This window comes from Hermetia illucens, chromosome 4 (assembly GCF_905115235.1).
Source record: "Hermetia illucens chromosome 4, iHerIll2.2.curated.20191125, whole genome shotgun sequence".
NCBI classification, from domain to species: domain Eukaryota; kingdom Metazoa; phylum Arthropoda; class Insecta; order Diptera; family Stratiomyidae; genus Hermetia; species Hermetia illucens.
In genome coordinates, this window is record NC_051852.1 from 49,120,049 (window position 1) to 49,141,126 (window position 21,078).

The 21,078-nt window shown below is 39.9% G+C and overlaps 1 protein-coding gene across 13 annotated transcripts in view; it reads right to left on the reverse strand.

The window, feature by feature from the left end:
• Positions 1 to 640: 640 nt before the first annotated feature.
• The window catches only part of LOC119653720 (mucin-17), a 238,151-nt gene continuing 217,713 nt past the window's right edge, over positions 641 to 21,078 (reverse strand). For all 13 annotated transcript variants that reach the window (XM_038058618.1, XM_038058617.1, XM_038058621.1 and 10 more), the window contains 5 exons: positions 14,172 to 14,290; positions 12,989 to 14,105; positions 11,489 to 11,701; positions 11,298 to 11,404; positions 641 to 3,088 (listed from right to left, as the gene is read on the reverse strand). In XM_038058618.1, the coding sequence (XP_037914546.1) occupies positions 2,906 to 3,088; positions 11,298 to 11,404; positions 11,489 to 11,701; positions 12,989 to 14,105; positions 14,172 to 14,290 (1,739 nt within the window). In that variant the 3' untranslated portion in view covers positions 641 to 2,905. The remainder of the gene's footprint in view (positions 3,089 to 11,297; positions 11,405 to 11,488; positions 11,702 to 12,988; positions 14,106 to 14,171; positions 14,291 to 21,078) is intronic.

Here is a 21,078-nt window from a genome sequence, read left to right on the forward strand (position 1 = left end):
TTCGCTTATGTTTTCAAAGCCGATAACAGCAGATTTCGTTTTTTGGCTGATTTAGAAACCTACTCCGAGGACATGGTTTACTGGATGGCCGCTATAATATATGGTGTAGTGACTCTTCTCCAGGAAACCGGTCCCTGTCCAACGCATCTCCTGTAACGCTGCTACATCAGCCATATATTGGGGCAGGGTATCGGCTAACTTCTCAGCAGCTTCATCTCTGTACAGGGAGCGCACGTTCCATGAGAAAATGCGCAAATCGTTATTCCTTTGTCGTTGCCGGGTTCGTCGTTGTATTATCCGTCCAGCCCGAGGCTCCTATTGTGGCCTCGTAACTTCGGTTTTCCGTGTAGGGTTGTCAACCCTACCCAACCCTCAACCTGGAGGACCAGTTGGTACAATTTGTTCCGTTTTTAGGTGCGGACTTATTTTGCCTTACGATTTAGTTGCTTGTTTTTAGTTGTCACGTTCGTTGTCGTGTACGTCGTCCATTACATTTCCACCACTTTCTGTTTTGCAGATGGGATGGTTAGCCAACCAGGCCAACAAACGCTTGCTTTTGAAGTATTCGGCTGGCGACAATGACCAGGAGGTGCCTTCAATCATAAGAGCGCGACGCTAAGAATAGGAAAACAATTTGACTCGATTTTAAATAAATATTATTATTGTATATTTTTAAAAATAAAAAGTCTATTTTGTATATAAACATATATAATAATAGGTGTAGGTGTCTCTATATACGTACATCGTACATATATATATACAGTTGTGTTTTGTTGTGTGTATGTGTAACTCTATTCTGCATACGCATATTTATTACATCATTTATCATATACATACTTCCTAAACATCTTAATATTTTTGCCTTTGTGTTTTTTCTCTTCATTTTATTATGTTTTTTTTATTTCGTCACCTCCCCTCCTAATTTCAGTTTCACTTTTACATATTTATAATATATAAACAAACTTTCTTCCTAGAAAATAAATAAAATACAATATTATGCATTAATAATACAAGGTAAATGTTATAACAAAGGAAGAAGGAAAAGAAAAGAATTTAAAATTAAACTTTTTTACATTGGTGTGGTACGCAACCATCTTCATGCTATCCAAAATCATTTCTGCTCTTTAGAAAGCGTTCTTGTGATAATTATGCATATCCAGTAACAACTTTTGAATGTTCTATACTTAGAGGACGACATCGCTAAATTTTCGGGAGGAAATCGTTGTTGGGCAGGGAAGAATGGACCGATAAGTTAGTGGAAGGGCAGTAGTGGCAAACTCAAGGTTCAACTCTTTAGGAACCCGTAAATACGAAAAACCGAAATTCATATTATTTTTAAAAGAGATATTTTCGATATTCAGATATATAGGCAAAGGGGTGGGTTGAATCTACTCCACCCGGTGAGAGTCAAGAGTTTTCCAGCCACATCCAAATAGAGATCTCAAAACGTAACGAAAATATATTTCAAAATATAAAAACACAAAGATATGTTGCAATAAATACCAAACCAGTCCCACGTTTGCTTGGTAAATTAAAGGTTTTGCTCCCCTCATCCGTTCCTTTTCCTCTCCACTCAACCGACATTTCCTCAAAGGATTTCCTCCATCGTATGTTAACCATGCTTTTCCTTCATATTCCATTCGATACGGTTCACATCTCTGGGACCTTTTCTCAATATAAATTACAAATAATACAAAATAGATAAATATTTACAACGATTCCTACGCGTTTGCGTTTTTCCAGTCAAAAATTTAATTTAGAAACGCGTCCCCACAAAGAATCTACAGTCGTCCTTCTCCTAGCGGAAGGAGAAGGACAGTCAAAACGTATAAATGTGTGGGCTTTGATTGAGGTGGAAACAAAAATGAATTTTAGAAGATACAGATAAAATGTGTTTAGAATTTTTCACTTTTGCTTGTTTTTTTCAACGCTAGACGAATATTCTCAGCAGTTTCGGACCCTGGTTCTATGTACACGATATTTAGAAATGCATATTCCATCCTACTCTATCCTTTAATATTATTTAATTCATTAGTTTTGTTTTTGTGTTTAATCATATTCTCGCCTCGTATTCGCAAGTGACCATCATTAGATACGTTCGCAATAGTTCCCACATTAAACCCAATGTTCAGACTCCACCATTTGCATGATTTCTGCGCCTGGATCTGCGAGGGAGCGGTCTCCCGGTGCTTCTCCGGGCGATCCTCCTTCGCTTCATGCATCTGCTTGGAAAAATATCTAAAAGTAATGTAATTTCTGCTTTGCCTTTTACTTCAACTATTAAAAAATACATTTTTTTAAAAATATGTATCCGAGTTCGATTCTCTGCCTTTGCTTAGTTACCTCTGGTTTCACTTCGTTTCAGAGTGTCTTGTTTTAACTTGGTGTGCGCGCCCCTTGGTTGCTGCAACGGCGGGGACGCAGGGCACACTCGACGGACTTTCTTTTCATTCTAAAATGCCTCACAACTACATACGTACATTCTTGGTTTCACTTACAAGCTAATTGTTTCCACGTATTCCTTTTTGTATTATATACATGTTCTCATGTTCTCATGATTTCACAGGTTCCCTGCGCAAAAGACTCTGCAAAACTATCGTTACTTCTTACTTCCCGTTTATTTCTAGGTTCCTTCGCTAGGTTTAGGTTTCTTTTATACTTGTTAATTGCAATTACTTCAATGTTCTTCTTACTTTTATACATTTCTCTTTAGATTAAAATTTATGTTCATACTTTCGATCCTTACTAAGTTAAAGTTTTAGAGTAATTTCTTGCTTTGTAGATAGAGACAGTAGACTGTATTTTGCTTTCTATTATCGTTTGATTCTGTTCTAGGTTACTGTTATTGTATTGTGGTTGATTTTGTATTTTACACGTAATATGCGGTGTACGGATGTCCTGTTTTCTATGAAACACCTCCATTGGCCGTTGCAGTTGCTACTGCAACCGAAGTCGCTGTGTTCGGGACTGATGACAGGGTGGATGCCGTCTGGTTATTGGTTACGGCTACAACCACCGGTGGTTCCATTGAGTTTAGGTACTGAGTATTGATCATAGGCAGTTGTCTTCCAGCAACCGTTAAGTTAACCTGTAAAATGAAACAAATAAATCATTAAATCATTGAGTGAGATGAAGGTGGTCAGCAATACATGATCATCAAAATAATGCCTGTTGTATTCACAGGTGAAAAATATTGAAGCGCTTTTTTCACATAAAGCAAACATGTTTCTTTTCTCTATGCCGACTCGAATCAAAAATGAAAAATTGGAAAACATGCTCCGCGCACTCCGCTCCCAATTGGAACCCAGAGTTTAGGGGAGAAAACCCGTGGCGTGGCTGCTCGGCCGCAAAGACTGACTAGGTGAAAATGGATCTGGCGCTCACTCTTCCGCCTAGTGACGTCTGCCCCCTGGAAGAAAGGGGTCAGTCTGTCCAAGACGAGCATTTTGGGCGTCCAGTCTTAACGAGTGGCTCTCCATGCTTGCTGACCTTACAGGGACCCTTGTACGGTGGCTGCAGAAACTTACGTGTGTTGTCAGCTTTCACCAGAATATGGGTGCAAACTTCGAGGCCCCTAGCGATGTTGACCACTAGCTGCGTGTAACGAAATGCAGGCGAAACAACCCGGCTGCTCTTACCCAGGGCCAAGACGTGTAGGAGTTGTAGTTTTTCTTCGTATACCAGATGAGCAAGGATGGCAGCAAATTCTTCGCGGGCGGCTGTACGGAGACCAAACCAAACGAAAGGCAAGACCTGTGGCCTCCAGTGTCCGACGTCAACGTTCCAGCATTCAATTGGACAGTGGATCGTAATCAGTCGTTCAAAACCGAGGAACTCACTTAGCTCTGAGAGGAGAGCAGATTCAAACTGCATTCCCTAGTCTGTAATTATTACGACTGGAATACCAAAGCGCGGAATCCACTCAAGATAGAAGATCTCAGAACATGACTGTGTTGTAATTCCCTTTCGAGGTATTGCTTCAGCCCACTGCGTAAATCGATCATGAGGCAATACTTTTGGTATGCGATGACCCAAGGATTCACGTTGTTCATGGACGGGGAGAAATATTTGTTAGCGACTAGCCGTGTCGTTGTCTAGTTCCAGCCCATAGTGACACACGAAATGTCACGAAAAAGTTCTACGCAAGCTGCCTTGTTAAAAAAATGTTTCTACTCTATTTCCTCGCCATCAAAACAACGGAAGGAATTCAATTCCGCTACCTGAGGCCGAACTAAAAGCACATTGACTGACACAGGTCTTCCTGGATATTTGACAAATTTGGTGGAGAATTACCTCGCAGATAAGGCCCCAAAGAGTATATCGACACAGCGCGTCATCCTTCCCAGCCGTAACAATTGCCGAAAAATCAACTGCGACTAGGATTGCTGAGATCGAGGACAAAGTGTCAACGACTTCTTTTTACTGAACACATGTTGAATGTTCGAAGTAAATTGGATAATAACTTTAAAGTGCCGAAATTAGTGGTGGAACGCTTTGTCGCGAATTATCGGGAAAGGCAAACGTTATAGACTTATAGTCATGTGAACATGGTGAACGGCCTTGCCCTCAAGTGTAAGACGGAAATATTTGATGGCCAGATACGCGGCTATTAGTCCACGATCGTAGGTAGTGTAGTTCCGTTGAGCGAAACTCAACTGCTTCGAGAAGAAACTCAAGCGCTCCCTGCTTTAGTTTGCCTTCTGGTCAAGAGCTCCTCCTATTGCGATGTCTGAGACGCCGACTTGTTGAGGGAATGCCAAAAGTGTCGCGTGATCTCAAACGCCTGGACAGCTTCTGAAGACTACACAACCTCTCACAATTCCTTGGTGTTAGACTTAGACAGGAAGACGTTAAGGAAGGACTGGTAGTGAGTGGCTTTGGGTAGGAAATAAAGATAATAGTTTACCATATCCAAGTACCTGGAAAACTGTACGCCGTTAGGGATGATGAAGTGGCCGAAAAATTTCATAATTTGCATTTTCTTAAGTTGAGAACTAGACCAGGTCAAAGAAGGAAGCAGGAAAATGCAATCGAGATGTGCCAAATGCTTGGACATGGTTGAGAAGGCGAACAGAATATCATCCAACGACGAAAAAAGTCCAAGTTTCCACAAGGCCGCCATTCAGGATTAGGCTTAGAGACAAGATGGAGTGGAGATGACAAATAACTGGGGTTGGTAAAGAATGCATCTTCGAGAAGATTGTGGAGCCAGTAGTATTGGATCTGATGCTGCTCATGTTATGTTGTTGTTCGAGCAGGTTGAAGTTTTTCCAGACGACTTAAGAGAGATTCTGGAGTCTGTCAGGGACTGGATATTCACCAGCAGCCCATAGTGGTACAGGAAATGCCACGAAAAAGTGCTATATAAGCTGCGAAGATTACCCTTCGTGACATGGCCCCGCCTTGCCAAAGAAATTGTTGCCACTCTGTTTCCTCGCTACCAAAACAACGGAAGGCATTCAATTCCGCCACCTGGGGCGAATTAAAGGCGCATTGACTGACATAGATCTTCCTGGCTGTTTGGCAAATTTGGTCGAGAATTACTTTTCAGATAAGGCCTCAGAGAGTATATCGACCCAGCGCGAGTACGACAGTGCTTGGTAATCCCCTAGTGTGGAATATCATTTATAATGTGAGTGCATGCGCTTCCCATCCCACAAGAGGATATAATAGCCGGATAACCTGGCTGTAGTTGTAGCAGCAAAACACCCAGAGGATGTGGAGGTTTGCGTGAAGCGGACAATAAGACATTTAAAGACCTGACCGTAAAAAGCACTCACACGCAGCTCTAGTAGACGAGAAAACGAAAGCGGTGTTAATAATGACGCATAGAAAGAAAAACACTGTGTCGGTGGACACGGTGTCCGATACCTGAAGGTGATAATTGACCCCAAATTGCTCTTTCAGAAGTACCTAGAATATGGGTGTTGAAGTGCAGAGCAGCTAGTGCCGCCGTTGCAGTTGCAAGCATGTTGCCGAATGTGACAGGCCGAAACTCTGTAGAAAACGACTTTTAGCCGGTGTTATGCGTTCTATCCTTCGTTATCTATCACCTGTGTGGAGCACCTACAAACTCCCATAGATGGAAGTAGGTCAATCTAATTTACCAGCTGATGGCTCTGAGGATTTGCAGCATTTTTAGAACGTGAAATAAGGCAGCCTAGTAGTGGACTGCACAACCTCAGTCGACATGCTGACGAAAAAAAAGGAATGTGATTTATCATGCGCCTTGTATGGTGGGACACACAGGACTCAGGAATGAACCAAAATCAGAGTGATGTGATCTCTGACAACGCAGATCAAATGAATCTTCGAATTGTCGGTGGATATACAGTCTCATTCCAAACAATAGGGTATGATTGAGTGGAAACACGGAAAGACTAACCACCACATGACCCATTTCCTCATAGGACACGGTGGTTTCTACAAAGTACCTGCATCGCTTTTGGGCTAGATGATTCGATGAAGTATCCTGTATGTAGTGGCAGATCGAAAGAAGCAGAACATCTGATGTTTCACTGCCCAGGTTTCGTGATGGAGAGAAGAAATATGAATCAAGCACTGGGTAGGAGCGACGGAATGTAATTGTCGAGATACTGAGGCCGAAGGAAAACTGGCTATAGGTTTCCTCCGCAATTATAAAAATGCAAAACGAATTGGCGAAGAAAGTAAGCAGGAGAGAAGCTCAGGAGCAACACGAGTGTCTAAAGGCAAACCCACCCCCGAAGTATTACCTAAATGGAGGTCTGGTGGGAATTGAGAGAGGTCAGGGGTAATTTCTAGTGGATGCGAAACCCACACGAGCCCACCAGCTCAGACGCTCATGCGGTTGAATCTTACGGATGTGTCTTCCTAAGATTTTTATATCTCTACCTGTGTACGCACAGAAAAAAATCCGTATCTTCCTACGGCAAAACTGATATTAGGTATTATCGAGAGCTCCTGCTATAATATATCGATTAGGACTAAGAGAGAGTCCGATCTACTAGCTACTATCTGATGCAAAATTGTTTCACAGAATTTCCCTGATTGATAAACATATGAGTATCTCCTTCAGATAAGACCTCGCCTCATGTTCTCCTTAAACTAGTCTTTGGAACCGGGGTAACTCCTTTAGAATTTTCATCTGCTCTAATTTTGCCCACCATACTAGGACGCCATAATAGACCATAGTGCCTGGTTGGTATGGAAAACTTAGTTATTGCGTTTCCTAGTACAACAAGAAATCATGAACAAGTAGAAATTCAGTCCACATCAGATCCTTTTAAGAAGAGTATCACTATCAGTAAGTTACCACCCAATGAGGCTAGTAATTCTCTTTTCTCTGTATTTTACTTGGTTGTGACGTTTAAAATGAAAATCCCACACCGTTTTCAACTACGAAAAAATGCAAGGAATTTGGAGTCGCCTTCATTATGAATAAAAAAAATTTAAAACCCCTGTTATGAACGATTTGCATGACACCATCAATACTATCAAATGACCCTTCCAAAGGACTTCAATGTTAAAGTCGAACAAGAGGGACTCATAAAGAAACTGCAAGAGGCACTGCGCAATAAAACTCAAATGACAACGGCCAAGGATTAATCAATTCCATAGCAAAAATATGATTGTCAGCTTGACATGCTTCTCACATCGCATTTCCTTAAAGTGACACTACCTGAAAGTTGAACATCTCCAAATTCAGAAAACGATTAATACCAACATTTAGGCGTCGGGTCCCATGGGAGTGCCAACTTCCATTTAGGCCACTATATAATAAAGGCCAAGTACCGACCTTGCATTACTGAGGATTGGAGGAGACCGAAAGTAATTATTGGCAGTAACCCATTTGCAACCCCTCTGAGCCCCTTCAATTGATTGTTGCTCGGGTCGGAGTTTAATCTATTTCCCTCTGGTTCTCGTAAGTCCCGGCTCTCTTGCGCATTCAACTGTCCGCTGTTCTCGCATTCCATAACGATGTATATAACACGAATACCAAATCAATATGAGATTGACTTTAGCTAGGTCTAATGTAGATTGAATTAACCTATTATATATCAAATTATGTTCAACTATTGACTTCTGAAAAAAATACTAGTCCGAACGACAAAAATCACCATGAGTAATACCGAATTCCAAGTGAAAATCAAAGAATAACCAACCCAAAGCTTCCGCCTAAATTTAGGTCTAAAACAGATGGTATCTTCCTCATTTTGTTCAATTTTGCGTTTAAGCATGATATAAAAAGGATTAATTTGTCCACCGTCGGCGAGCTACTCATCAAATTCAACCAGTTAATAATAATTATTAACAAAAGATGAAAATGCCCTACACTGACAGCCGTCCAAAGACGAAGGACGATCCAGAGCTTTTAAACGACATTTTGAGCCGTATCAAAGTAGAATTGTTTGAGAGTGAGAGAGGAACAGATCAAAAGTAAGAGATAACTATGGATTGCTAGGACTCAAACAATCACTTTATGTAAAGATATTCTCCCCCCCCCCCATTAAAAATATATGTCAACTTCATCAAATAAGGATGTGATTGAGTCTTTTCGAAGCGCCAAACTTAACCTTCAGACCCAGTTGTAGGCGAAAATATTCTCAACATTTCTTATACAAAATTAGTTTTTTCCATTACTGAGCACAATGTACCAACCAAATTAAAGATTTTTTACTTTAAGGGGGTCATCCCGTGTGTCGGGTTGGAGAAATCGATTTTTTTTTTTTGGCATGAATTGTATCTATATATAGTGGAGAATATGTGGGCAAAGGGATTTTCCGATATTCCGAGTCCTTCAGAAATTACAGGGTTAAAGAGGTAAGGAGTTTGCAGCTGCGGCTAGAGTACTCGATGAGAAAGAGCATCGATTTTTTTTTTACCTGTTAGTTTTTTACCTGAGCCTTATAAATTCGCACACAAGTATAAATATAAAAAGGTGGAAAACCAATCAATTGTCTAAACTTGTTTGCTGTTTGGAATAAAAAGGATAATCCAGTCTAGAGTGAACACTGAAAGGCTTTCAAGTTATACTCAGTTATATTTTGTTGTAAGTATTGTGCTGTTTGTGGGTTCAGTGATTTTTTTAAATGGATCGTACGAAGGGAGATCGCTTTAACGTTCAACGTCATGCTCGTACTAACGAACGAGTATTTCATGGGAATCGATACTTATCAGAGAAGAAAAAGGACTTCGCATCAACATCAGCAAAGAAACTTTTAGCAAGCACGAACATGGATGTTCGAATTGCGACAAGTTTTGCATATTGTATATTGGATTTTGCTGGAGTTTTCTCCGGTATTTCTGCAAATTTCTGCAAATAATAAAATATACGTAGTAGTGAAAAAGGAATGCGTAGGACATGTCGAGAAAAGAATGGGAACGCGGCTTAGAAATGCAAAGAAGAATCACAAAGGCATTGGTGGAAAAGGGGCTGGAAAACTTACTGATAAGGACCTCACTACATTTTCTGGGCTGGCTATTCGTCGACACGCAAATTTGATAGAAGGAATGAAGCAAGAAATTTGGGAAACTTTCTTCCATAAATGTTCTACAGACGAAAATCCCCAGCATCAAAATTGTTCAGCAGGCGAGGACAGTTGGTGCGAATGGCGCAAAGCGGAAGCTAAAGGAGAACTGGATAGTTTTCACCACGAGAAGGCACATTTGACTGAAGAAGTTCAAACAGTCATCAAACCAATCTACGAAGATTTGCACGAGATGATCTCTGCAACAGATGTTTACGAGCAGAAACCCAGAATAACAATGAGTCGTTAAATGCATTGATCTGGACTTTCGCTGCTTAACTCCTTCATTCTGGAGCCAAGGTTGTAGAAATAGCCACTTTTCTGGCTGTAATTATTTTCAATGAAGGATTCAGTGGCATTCTCAAAATCCTAGTGACAATGGGATGCCAAGTTGGTCACATATGTCAGGTTTATGCCGACCGCCGTAATGAAGCGCGAATTTGGCGGTCCGAACGACGATCGACTGACCTCGCTAAAAGAGCCATAATTGACACCAGAGAGCAACAATCGGCCTTACAAGACTTTTTTGAAGAAACGGAGGGTGCCCTTTATGGATCAGGTATAGCAGATTGATGGTGACCTAAAATTTTACTGTTAATAATCACATTTAAATTTTCAAATGCGTTTTTCTCGAAACTGCATCTTGAAAATCGGCTGCCACCATAGCTCAAAATCTATCTAACCAAATTCTTTGAAATTTTCACGGCTTCTTTAGTACATATTTCTACGGTCCGCAAACTAGGATAATTGCAATCGAACGGGTAGTTTTTTTTTTATTCATAAAAAAAGCCGTAAAAAAACACCAAAATTCAAAAAATTAAGTTTAAAAGCCCACCAAAAATTTACCTTTTAATATTTTCTAATTATCCTAGTTTGCGGACCGTGGAATATTGTCCACATTAAAATGCCGTTTAGTTTTTTTTCCTCAGATGAACACAGCGCCCTCCAGCGTGGCAGCAGAAAAACACCTTTTTTTGGAGATGGGTGCATAAATTAACACGTATTCCGAAAATTAGCTACGAAATCAAGCTGAAAAATTTATCACATATACTAGAGATATCAATAAACATATGGTGAAAAAATCACGTTTCTATCTTTATCCAGTCCTTCAAAATAATTTTTCAAAAAAAGGCAACAAAAACCGCCTTCACACGGGATGACCCCCTTAAGGGACAACAAGCCACCAAGAACTCCAAGTAAACAGGTGCCATGCAAAGCGGCTAAAGTGGACGAAGTAGGAGTTTGATAAAGAAGTGACCTTCTAGAGATCGATTACTTCCCATTTAATTTATTTTAAGCAACCAACATCAACCAATCCTAACAAAACAAATACATTTCAACACTTGTATTTTGCAGATCTATTTCGGCATTGAAGGCACATTTGAGATTCAACAAAAACAATTCAATTTATGAATCGTCGTCGAGCGGGAATATGTTATCCCGATGGCGTTATCCAGACCGAAAAATGGCCACGAAAATAACGATTTGATCTGTTTTCGGTAGCAAGCGCACTGATCGTTTTTACGTTATAAAAGGCACAATAAGGCAGGGCATATCAAAGAATGGTTTGAAAATTGGGAGGCCAGCTAGGCCGGTCATGTTTTTCAGGGGCCCAGAGTGAATATTTCAGTGTCCCAGGCCTGAATTTCCCACATAATTTCACAATAGCCTCAGATTTCTTCTCCACCACTTTACCGTAATGAAGAAAAATATGCAAACCTGAAAATGTCTTGAAATCTAATCAATCTAAGACTCAATTTCTAATATAAAAATTTAAGCCTTACTTACATTGGGTAATTGTGCCAAATGTGTTTGAGAAACAACAATTGGTATACGTGGCTGTATAGGAGTCACAACATGTACCGCGCGTCCGTTTGTACCTACTCCGTCGGCACCTAAGATAGAAAAATCCAACAGTAGAATATTTGCTATGTAAAAGTTCGACAATTATGGTAGAGTCGAATGTGCGAAAATTTTACCTTTCAAAGCAATTCCATTATTCAGAAGAGCCATTTTCCCATTGGGCGGTAGAATGTTTACTTCAGCACCACCGGGCAATCGAGCCGACTCTGTCGAGTTGACAACCGCCGATCCAACACCAGGACCTGTTCTTGATGGTGTACTGACCGCGGTCGCTGCACCAACCAATAACCTGGCCGTTGATGTAGGTGGATTTCTTGGTTGTTGTTGTACTAAAAAGGAAAAAAATGAAAAAAAAAACCAACAATGTTAATTACGGAAGTAAGTTTAAAGAATTTTATTCGAGGAAGAGTATTTCCTCTCTTCTTATTATATATCTGAATATATTTCTATTCGTTCACTGATTATACTAAAATATTTGTTACCAACCCGAAATAAAGAGAAATCTGCTTTGAAGAATCTCAAGAAGCTCATCCTGAACTGACAAAGTCCCCATTCTAGGCTATTGAACAGAACAGTGGAAAGATGAACTAAAATAGAAGCTAATACAGCTAATACAAGGTGCAAACAGCCCAAAGACGAAATAAGACGGATTGAAGAAGCGAAGCTGAACCAACAAAAGGCGACTTACATCTAAGCTTAAAGCTGGAGGCAATAAAACTCCAAGTCCAAGGAAAATGGGGCCGTCAGAGTCAAAGATAATATTGTGAGTGGGGCACAATCGAAAAATTCCCTTTAAGAAATCGAGGTTTGAAAACGTCCTGGCGGCAAAAATCTAGTGGCCAATGAGGTGTAGGGAAACTTTGGTAATTAAAAATTCTCAAGATGACGTCAACAAGCTCCTCAAAAGCTGTGGCATATAGTGCGTTAGGCGTGTTAGGCGTAAAGTTGCCCTTGGTTTTGCAGAACATCAAATTTCTGGGCCGGGCCATATTAGCATTACTCATTATTAAACAGTGTGTTGGTAGTACATTTACAAAGACTACAAAGGTCCATCATGGGACTATCACTGTGCATGGTCGGGCTTACCTTAGAAACAAAATTAAATCTTTTGTAGCAGTTCTACTTCGCAGACGTTTGAATTAGTCAAATCTCCTCCCCTGTTGAATGTGCAACAAGTCTAAACAGTGTGCAAAGGTTTTGAACGGTCATTCAACCCAGACATGAAGTAATGGAAACCCGGAATTTTCGAATAATAGGAACCCTGAGAGCACATAGGTGATCCCATAAATGGACCGAGGATTTGGGACTGGCGACTGTATCTTTCAAATCCATTAAAATTGTGGAGTTATAACTTCAAGTCATTCATGGCCAAATAAGAATGCTGGTCTTGCACAGCTACCTAGTGTTTGAATGGGGTGTCAAACCTAGCTTAAGACCTATCTAGTAGTCTTATGTTCCTTTCAAAACACTTTCACTATTTTCTTTTCTATCATGTAAGCAATATTGAGATTTATGGAGTAATCTATGTAATCTCTCTTAAAATTCTGGTTATCTAAGAAACCCACGCCCATTTTTGCAAACATATTCATTACAATACTTAGAATTGAATCAATTACCTTCAAATGCAATTCTTGGAGGAAACCGGATGCTCTGGCTGTTGAAATCAGAAAGCATTGGGAAAATTACTGACGAGGAAAGCGTCGCTTGATCCAGAGATGTCAGAGGGATACTGTTAACCAGATTGATGCACTTTGTTCCATGTTGTTCTCCGCTTTCTGATATTTTTTCTTTGGTTGTGATCGTAGTAGCGGTCGATGCATTGTTAGTTACTATAATTTGCGACGCTGAAACGCCTGATACGGACGAATGTGATTGATGCTGTGGCTGTTGGGTCGCTACTATTGACGCGGAGATTATTGACGGTTCGTGAAAGTCGTTCGGCTTCCGACAAATGCCATTTTTACCGGCATGAACTATTTGTACGTGCGGTAGGGAAGCTGAAGCATTCAAATTCAATGGCATTCCCGAATTAATGGTGGTTGCAGTTGTCAATGGCGTTGCAGATAAAATACTGTTTTCACTTGTTGTGTAATTGAGAACTGGTGGCGATGAAGTCGCTACCGGAGCGACTGTCATAGATGCTAGGGACGAACCTAACGAATTGTTTGTTGTCGATGAGATAATTGTTAGATTCGATGCAGACGAGGAGAACAACGGTGAAGATGACGGTGGGATGTGTTGAGATGATGTCGACAAGGACGATATGATTGACGCCGTTTGAGGCACCTTAACACCATTTGGAACGTTTGTAATTTTAAGACTAATTGGAACTGGCGCTGGTGAAGTTGCAGACCCTCCCAATGTCCCTCCTAGTGGCGATTGTGGTATAATAATCGGTGGGGATGTTGATAGGGACGACATCGATATCGATGAAGGCGATCCGGATGATGAAACATTCGGCGATGATGGTGGGATACCGTTCATCGATGATGATGATGGCGACGGTGTTGAAGGTGTTGGTGAGCTGCGTGGCATTTGTTTTGTTGTTAAGGAAAGAGGCACAGAGTTTCCAATGATGGTATCAGGATTCATTGATTTCGACATTTGCTGCTGATGAATATGATGTGGGTGATTTGATGGGCTCGGTGGTGTATGTAGTGTCGTTATTGTTGACAACGACGTAGGCATTGACACTTGAGGAGATATCGCACGTGTTGTCAGGCCAGACTGTGTCTATAAAAAAAAACAGGATCATTTTTTGTATTTTTTCTGTGATGAAAGGAAGCATGATGAATTTACCATGTTGCCAGATCCCGAACCTGACGGTGACGGCACTGTTGTGGCACTCGAAAGTGAGCTTGATGAGCTGTATCTGGTCGCACTACCACGTGCTGATGACAGAGTATCACTTAAGCTATCTGGAAATAAAAAAGCAAATATTTTGTTAAAATATGCCAAATATTTTTAGTCTCAATTATTCTACCCAAGCTGCCTTGGGTTTTTAATGTAGACTACAAGGGTAAGACGTATATAGAAAGCTTCGATTGTACTTATTTTCATTTCAGGAGGAAATATTTGCTGAGTGCACTCAAAAAAGGATTGGAAATATAGTATTTACCAATTAAAGGGAAGACAATTTATATTTCAGTTAAGGATAGGACCTATTGATCCAAAGGAAAATTGGATTTCTTTATTTGCCGCCAAACCAGAGCGAACAAGGTCAGAGTTTCAACCTTCTGTAAACTGTGAGGAGAACACAAAGCACGTGCCCATGATTCGTGAATATTCCAGTTATCTTAAAGTATTAAAAGATTTCGATTTTCTCAGAGTTAAAAGGACGAAAAAAGAGCTCCAAAATGACCCGGTATCATTAATTTCCATCCAAAATGTGACCAATGTGAAAGAGTTTATAAATACATTCAACGTCCTATATCTTCTTCAGATTCCGATTTCAATCAAGAGAGATTTGCTCCATTGAAAACTCTTGTCGTGGAAGTGGGACCTAGTAGGGCAAAGGCATAATACCATTCTGCGGGTTAGTGAGACATGAGAGATGGTTATATTCGATATTGAGGGTCCAGAGAAATTGCTCGTTAAACTGAAGGCTCAGAATGGAAGGTGATTATTTTTAAGCGCAATGTGGACGTTGTGTAATTTTTGATCGGCAATGGTCTCCCTGTGAAAATGTTCCTTACATTCCCTACAGTTACTGTTGAGCTGCTATGTACTTTCACTTATACACAAATCCTTGGTATATGAATAGTAAGTGGAAGAGGGGGATGATCATCAAGATACCCAAGAAGGGCACCTGTCTTGAATGCGACCATACTATAGATATTACAGTTTGGGCATTCCCTACCGTCACCAGCTACATTCTGTAACGCATCAGGTGCAGGTTTCCCCTATAGATTCTTTTCCACAGATCACATTAACATTCTTCGGGGATCATTATATAGAGTTCAAATTCACGTTCCGTCTGCTCTGCATAGATTTGTAAAAGACTTTCTACTGTGTCGACAGTGGGTACATCTGGAATACTTTATGCAAGAGGCGTAATTCTGGAGAAACCAATTGCCATTACCAGAGCGACATATAAGCGATTTAAAGCATGTTACTAGAACCGACAGCGTGACGCGTAAATATGACTGACGAGCAAGAAGACTACTTACAAGAAATTCATTTTCCAGCGCATTGCTTGAATTGTTACGGCGGAAGAAAAGCATTGCACAAATTCGACGTACTTCAAGCACTTGTGCGTGAAGAATTATACACATCGTTTTGATCAGGTTGGTGTCGTGTATGTGATGCATGGAATGGGGAAACATACACAAGAAAGCCATCTAGGCATCATCGATATACGAGTCAATTAGCTACCTCGTACTTAAATCGCTTACACGCGATCATGTTCTATGCTGCTTGGAAACTCGATTGCGCCTGTATGTAGTTTTCTTACTGACAAGATGACTAGTGCATAAACGTTGTTGCTCTCATATACAGGGTGCGTGATAAGTAATGATAATTTTGTATTTTGCTATTTTTGGCATTGACTTAATGTTTTTTTTTTTAATTTTTAATAAGCCTTTTGAATACCTCGTTTAATTTTGATTAAGAACCGGTTTTAGTTATTTATTTATTTCAGCTGTACACCTACCGAGAGTCAACATGTCACAGTCGTCGAGTTACACAAGGAGCGAATGAAGATGGAAGGTTTTAAATCAGTAATTATATACAGAGCCGTGAAAGGTTTCACAGAGATTGGAAGGAGTGGGGAACGTGCGCAGGGCGGCTCTCTATTACTCTGGACAACATTCGGAATATCTGTTGTATGGAGACAGGGCGATGGAAAAGATGGAAAAGTTTCATGTAGTACAAGCAATTTCGGGAATGTCGGGAGTTCGTCAACGACGGCAAGCGCTCGGGACGCCCGATGCCATCACATTTGAAGGATTCGGTACAAGAAGTGCCTCAAATTTGGACAAAGACTAACGATTAAGTGTTAGAATGAAGAGGAGTGTGGAATACCCAAAACAATAGCTCATTGCATTTTACCAGCTGATCTTCAAACACGAAAATGGTACCGAAAGTGCTAACGAGTGAGATGAAGGAGCAGCGTTTAATGAAGTACCAGGAATTTCGTGAGTGCTACGAAACGGATCTAGAATTTTTGGACAGAGTGATAACAGGGGACAAGAAATGATTTTTTGAGTACGACTCTGAATTACGGCGTTAGAGCAGCGAATGACACAAAAGGAGTCTCCTCACTCGAAAAGGCAAGATTGATAAAATCGCGAATCAAAACAATGATCATTATGTTCTTTGACCGAAAAGGGAAGGTTGACAGTGAATTTATGCCATAAGGAGAAATAGTCAATAAAGAGAGAAGTGCTCAAACGGTTATGCACGCTAAACGCGTCCGTAGAGAAATTCGTAACAATTGGATGTTACCCAATGGCAACGCGCCAAGCCGATAATTTTATACTGACTTAACAACATGGAAATCGGCACCAGCAAACTTTGAAAGTTTCTCAATTGTCGATTGATATTCAAGGAATATTTGGCCACCTTTTCTAACAGAGTCCGCGAGAGTGTCTCTCTTGATCTCGTAGAAATTTGAATTCACCCTTTGTAGAATTTCACGTTTTGGTCATCATATTCTGCGAAGCTCATGCTAACGACCGGTACCTTGTTCTGACCTTTCCAGGATCTTTATTATATGGTCTTGGATATATATGTAAACTTAGACCGTACTGGTCCATTGTACTCGGATGTAACTTGCCATTGTACTCGGATGTAACTTGAAGTTTATTCCGTCTTTTTCAGCAAGTTGTAAACTTCTTATCGGGCCTGGTCGTCTCGTTCTTCATTAGTGAGTATGGAGAGTATTTGTGAGAAAATATTTAAATAAAAACCAATAGAAGTTCGTCCCGTTTTCACATAAATTTTCCTATCACAAAAACAATACTTCGGGAACCATTTATTCCTTTCTAAGTTCAAAATTTACTGGATGAAAAAAAAATTTTGTTTTCTTCATTCCATTTACTCAATTCAAGTTTTCCAATTTCGTTTTCAAGCAAAGATGTCCTTCATCCTAGTGGTGAGTATACAAGTATTTCAGTTAACTTGGTTTCTAACCATTCAATATCTACGTGCAGTCTACAGCTATGTGGAGTAGGACTTCTTCGGAGATATCTGATTTTTTTTTTTGCTACTTAGTAGCTCCTCAAAATATTCTCTTCAACCGCGTATATTCCTTCCTTCTAACAGACAGAATATTTTCATTCTTTTATTTTGTATATTCTGATGTGGGGAGCGAAGTTGCGACTCAATCTGAACTAGCCAACCTCGCTGCCGAGTGAAAAATACTACTCGTAATTTGATAGTTCTAAGTAAGTTTTCGGTTGATTATTTTCTAAGGTGTAAGAGGGGATTCTATGACAGAAAATAAGTCGAAAATCGGAAACTCTGCACTTCAGATATGAAAGATTTTGTTGATTTTCTTGATATCTGAGTGCACGATAGCTTCATTTATACACAGTTCGCAGTGTATATTCATTGGATGTACCCAATATTCCATAAAATTTAAAATTAGGTATATTCAACCAATATACACTACGAGCTATCATATATATACTGACATTTTTTCTCTTAGGGAGTAGTAATTTGATGCCGAAGAGGCAACTTTGATCTACTATCAATTTGTTAATAATAGTAGGATTTCCACCAAATTTTCCAGATTCCTGCCCCATATTGACACCTACATTATTGCATTACATTATTCAAGTTTGTGCTCCATTGCTGCTGCTCCAACCTACATTACTCCAAATTTTATGGATGTAGGATGAACTTAGCCAGATGGAGAGACAGAACGAGAACCTCTGGCGATGATTAGTTGTTTAACCCCGATAAGGGGCCCTAGGAGTACGTTGTCTCTGCGGGTGCCTCATAGAGCTCCGTAGTGAACCCACTGCTTCAGAATATCATGTAAACGATTCTTCCGGTTCCGGAGGATACCACGGTGGTGGGTTATATATTCAAATTGGGAATCATATTATCACTTCCAAGCTTGTCATCAAATAATTGGGAATGACGAATCGAAGGTCCCTTATAAGCAACACGTGCAATATGCTTGCGAAAAAGCATCCACTGCAAATATGGCCATGGCAACGATGATGCCGAACATGGGAAGGCCACAGTATGCTTCCAAGTTGCTTATAGTATGGTGAGCTCAATCTTGCTCTATGTAGCTCCAGTTCGGAGAAAGGCATTGCAGGACTCACTTAACGCTAACAAATTCGAGTGCAGTCTACAGAATAACAGCTATAAAGATGTGCTCTACCCTCAGAACTACCTAGAATGATGCTGCATTTGTCATCTCGGAATTGATACTGATTGACATCTTAGCAAGTGAAATGAAGAATTTTTACAATGTGAAGAGATTTGTAATTAGATGGCAAGAGCATTTGGAACGCTCACACATGCTCATTCCTGTCATCAAATAGTATCTGGAGAGACGGCACGATTGTCCGAAATGCGATTAGTCCCAAAGGACTCGAAGCACGTATTCTTCCACTGTGCAAGGTTTGTGGAAGAAAGGAAGAAACTGGAGAGCTGCTAGTTCTACACAAATAAAGGCTGCAATGGTCTCTGTTCACAACAAGAAATTTAAACAAAGTTACTACGAAATTGCACAAGGATTTCTGAAAATAGAACAACCAATAGGCGCATAGTTCCAGGTAGCTCCAGTGAGTTGTCGTAATCCCTTACAACTCGAGTACGGACCCAGACGATTTTCTGTCCTGTATTAAATGACACATCTTATTAGCTGGCTGAAGCCGTGTTCAGGAAATATTGCTCCGTCCAAAGTAACTCATCAACTTTATTCTGCACGCACAGTCCTAACAAGAATCATAATTGACTCGTTGATAATATTTCAACTCCTATTAATTATCTTGTCTCCTGTTGCTCCACAAAAAGAAATTGATTTTGAATACGAATGTGTAACTTTTCTCTACGTATTTGCCATTGATGGCACAGTTTGATGATGAAAAAGTTGTTGTATTTCAGTTGTTAGATAGAAACATGAATAAGATTTGAATCCAAACAACTACAACTTACGTAAATATGATATCAAAAGAAGTTTTTTGGGTTGTTTTCTAACATCTTACAGAAACATAGATCGATATCAAAGTTCAATCACTCTATCCATCAGAATATTCGAGATACATGCATATTTGATGGCTTTTCCGTCCACTTATCATTCCAAAATTGATCAGCATCTCCATCTTATTGTCTGATGCCCTTCAAGTCTTTCTTCAACATTACATAATATATTTGCAAGTCAATAGAACCCTAGATGCGATGGTGTGGGTGATTATTAATTTTGTTCTAATACGTGTGTTTTGACCAGCTCTGAAAGCACCATACTCCAACTGGGGTTATGTTCTTCATAAATTATATTCCTTTTTAGTTTTTTTACTTATTTTTTTCTGGTGTTCATTGGCTTCATAAATTCACTGCTTACCTTTTTTTCTATTATCGTTTAGTGACAATCAAGTAAAAAGACTACGTGTATACCCTATGCGAATGGAGTACACACCATGCGAATGGAGTACACAGCACGTGTACTAATCAGTCGTGTGGATTGGATATTGAATAATTTTGGAATGAAGCAGAAAAGGAATCAAACGTATGACCTAGCGCAAAGTTGTACCATATTCAGGTTGTTTGTCGATAACCACATAGAGATAGGTATGCATATCAATAAATTGATGGAAATTATGAGGATTCTGAACGATATTTCGAAACTTAATTGGGTTTCAACAATCAAGTTGGACCCCGAGCACATTATTAGATAATACTATCGATAAAAACGGATCGATATTAAGACAGAGAACGAGTAAAAGCTTTAATTTGTTAGGTTGACTACCTACCCTTAAACATATTAGGGGGTTAAATTAACATCGCTGATTTTACAGCGTTACAGCTTCTTATTCTGTTCAACCATTCCCGTAGAAGTAAACATTATACCCTAAATGCTGATCAACTATCCTCAAATGTGTCTAAAGCTAGAAATACGCATGTATGTAATACGCGTGTAGGTAGACTGCATGACATGCAGATTTGATATCAGCAGCTCCACCTTCTAAAAGAGCAACTACAACAAATTGAGTCCAAGGACCAAGACTTGACTTCTATTCCAACAAATGGACTAAACATTCGACGGCCTACTTAGCCCGATAGAGAACTCTAGCTACGCAGATTATTCCTGTCAGCCTGCAACTGTTCATTTGAAATTATAAAATTGCGGTCATATTCCAATTGTGTTGCTTTCAATAACTTTCGTTCTATTGCATATCAAACAGAATACGACTGCAAACGACTAGAAGAAATGACCACCGTTTCGGAACATTGTGATGTAAGTGCCTTTCTGAATTTCATGCACAATAGCCGCATGGGACGGTATCAACCACGCTACCACCAATGAGAGGCCTCTGATATGCTTTGGATTTTGTAAGGCAAATGCAGCAATAATTTTGGAATCCATAAACGATTTTCTTCTTCGGACGTTGTCGAGATCTTGTCAGAGCTATGCAGGACAATGTAATGGGGACTTGTATGCATTTCGGAAGAGAATAGAAAATTATTGGTCTTGAATTGACAATTTTTGGGTTACTAGTAGATATTCATAATACAAACGTGAATTGAT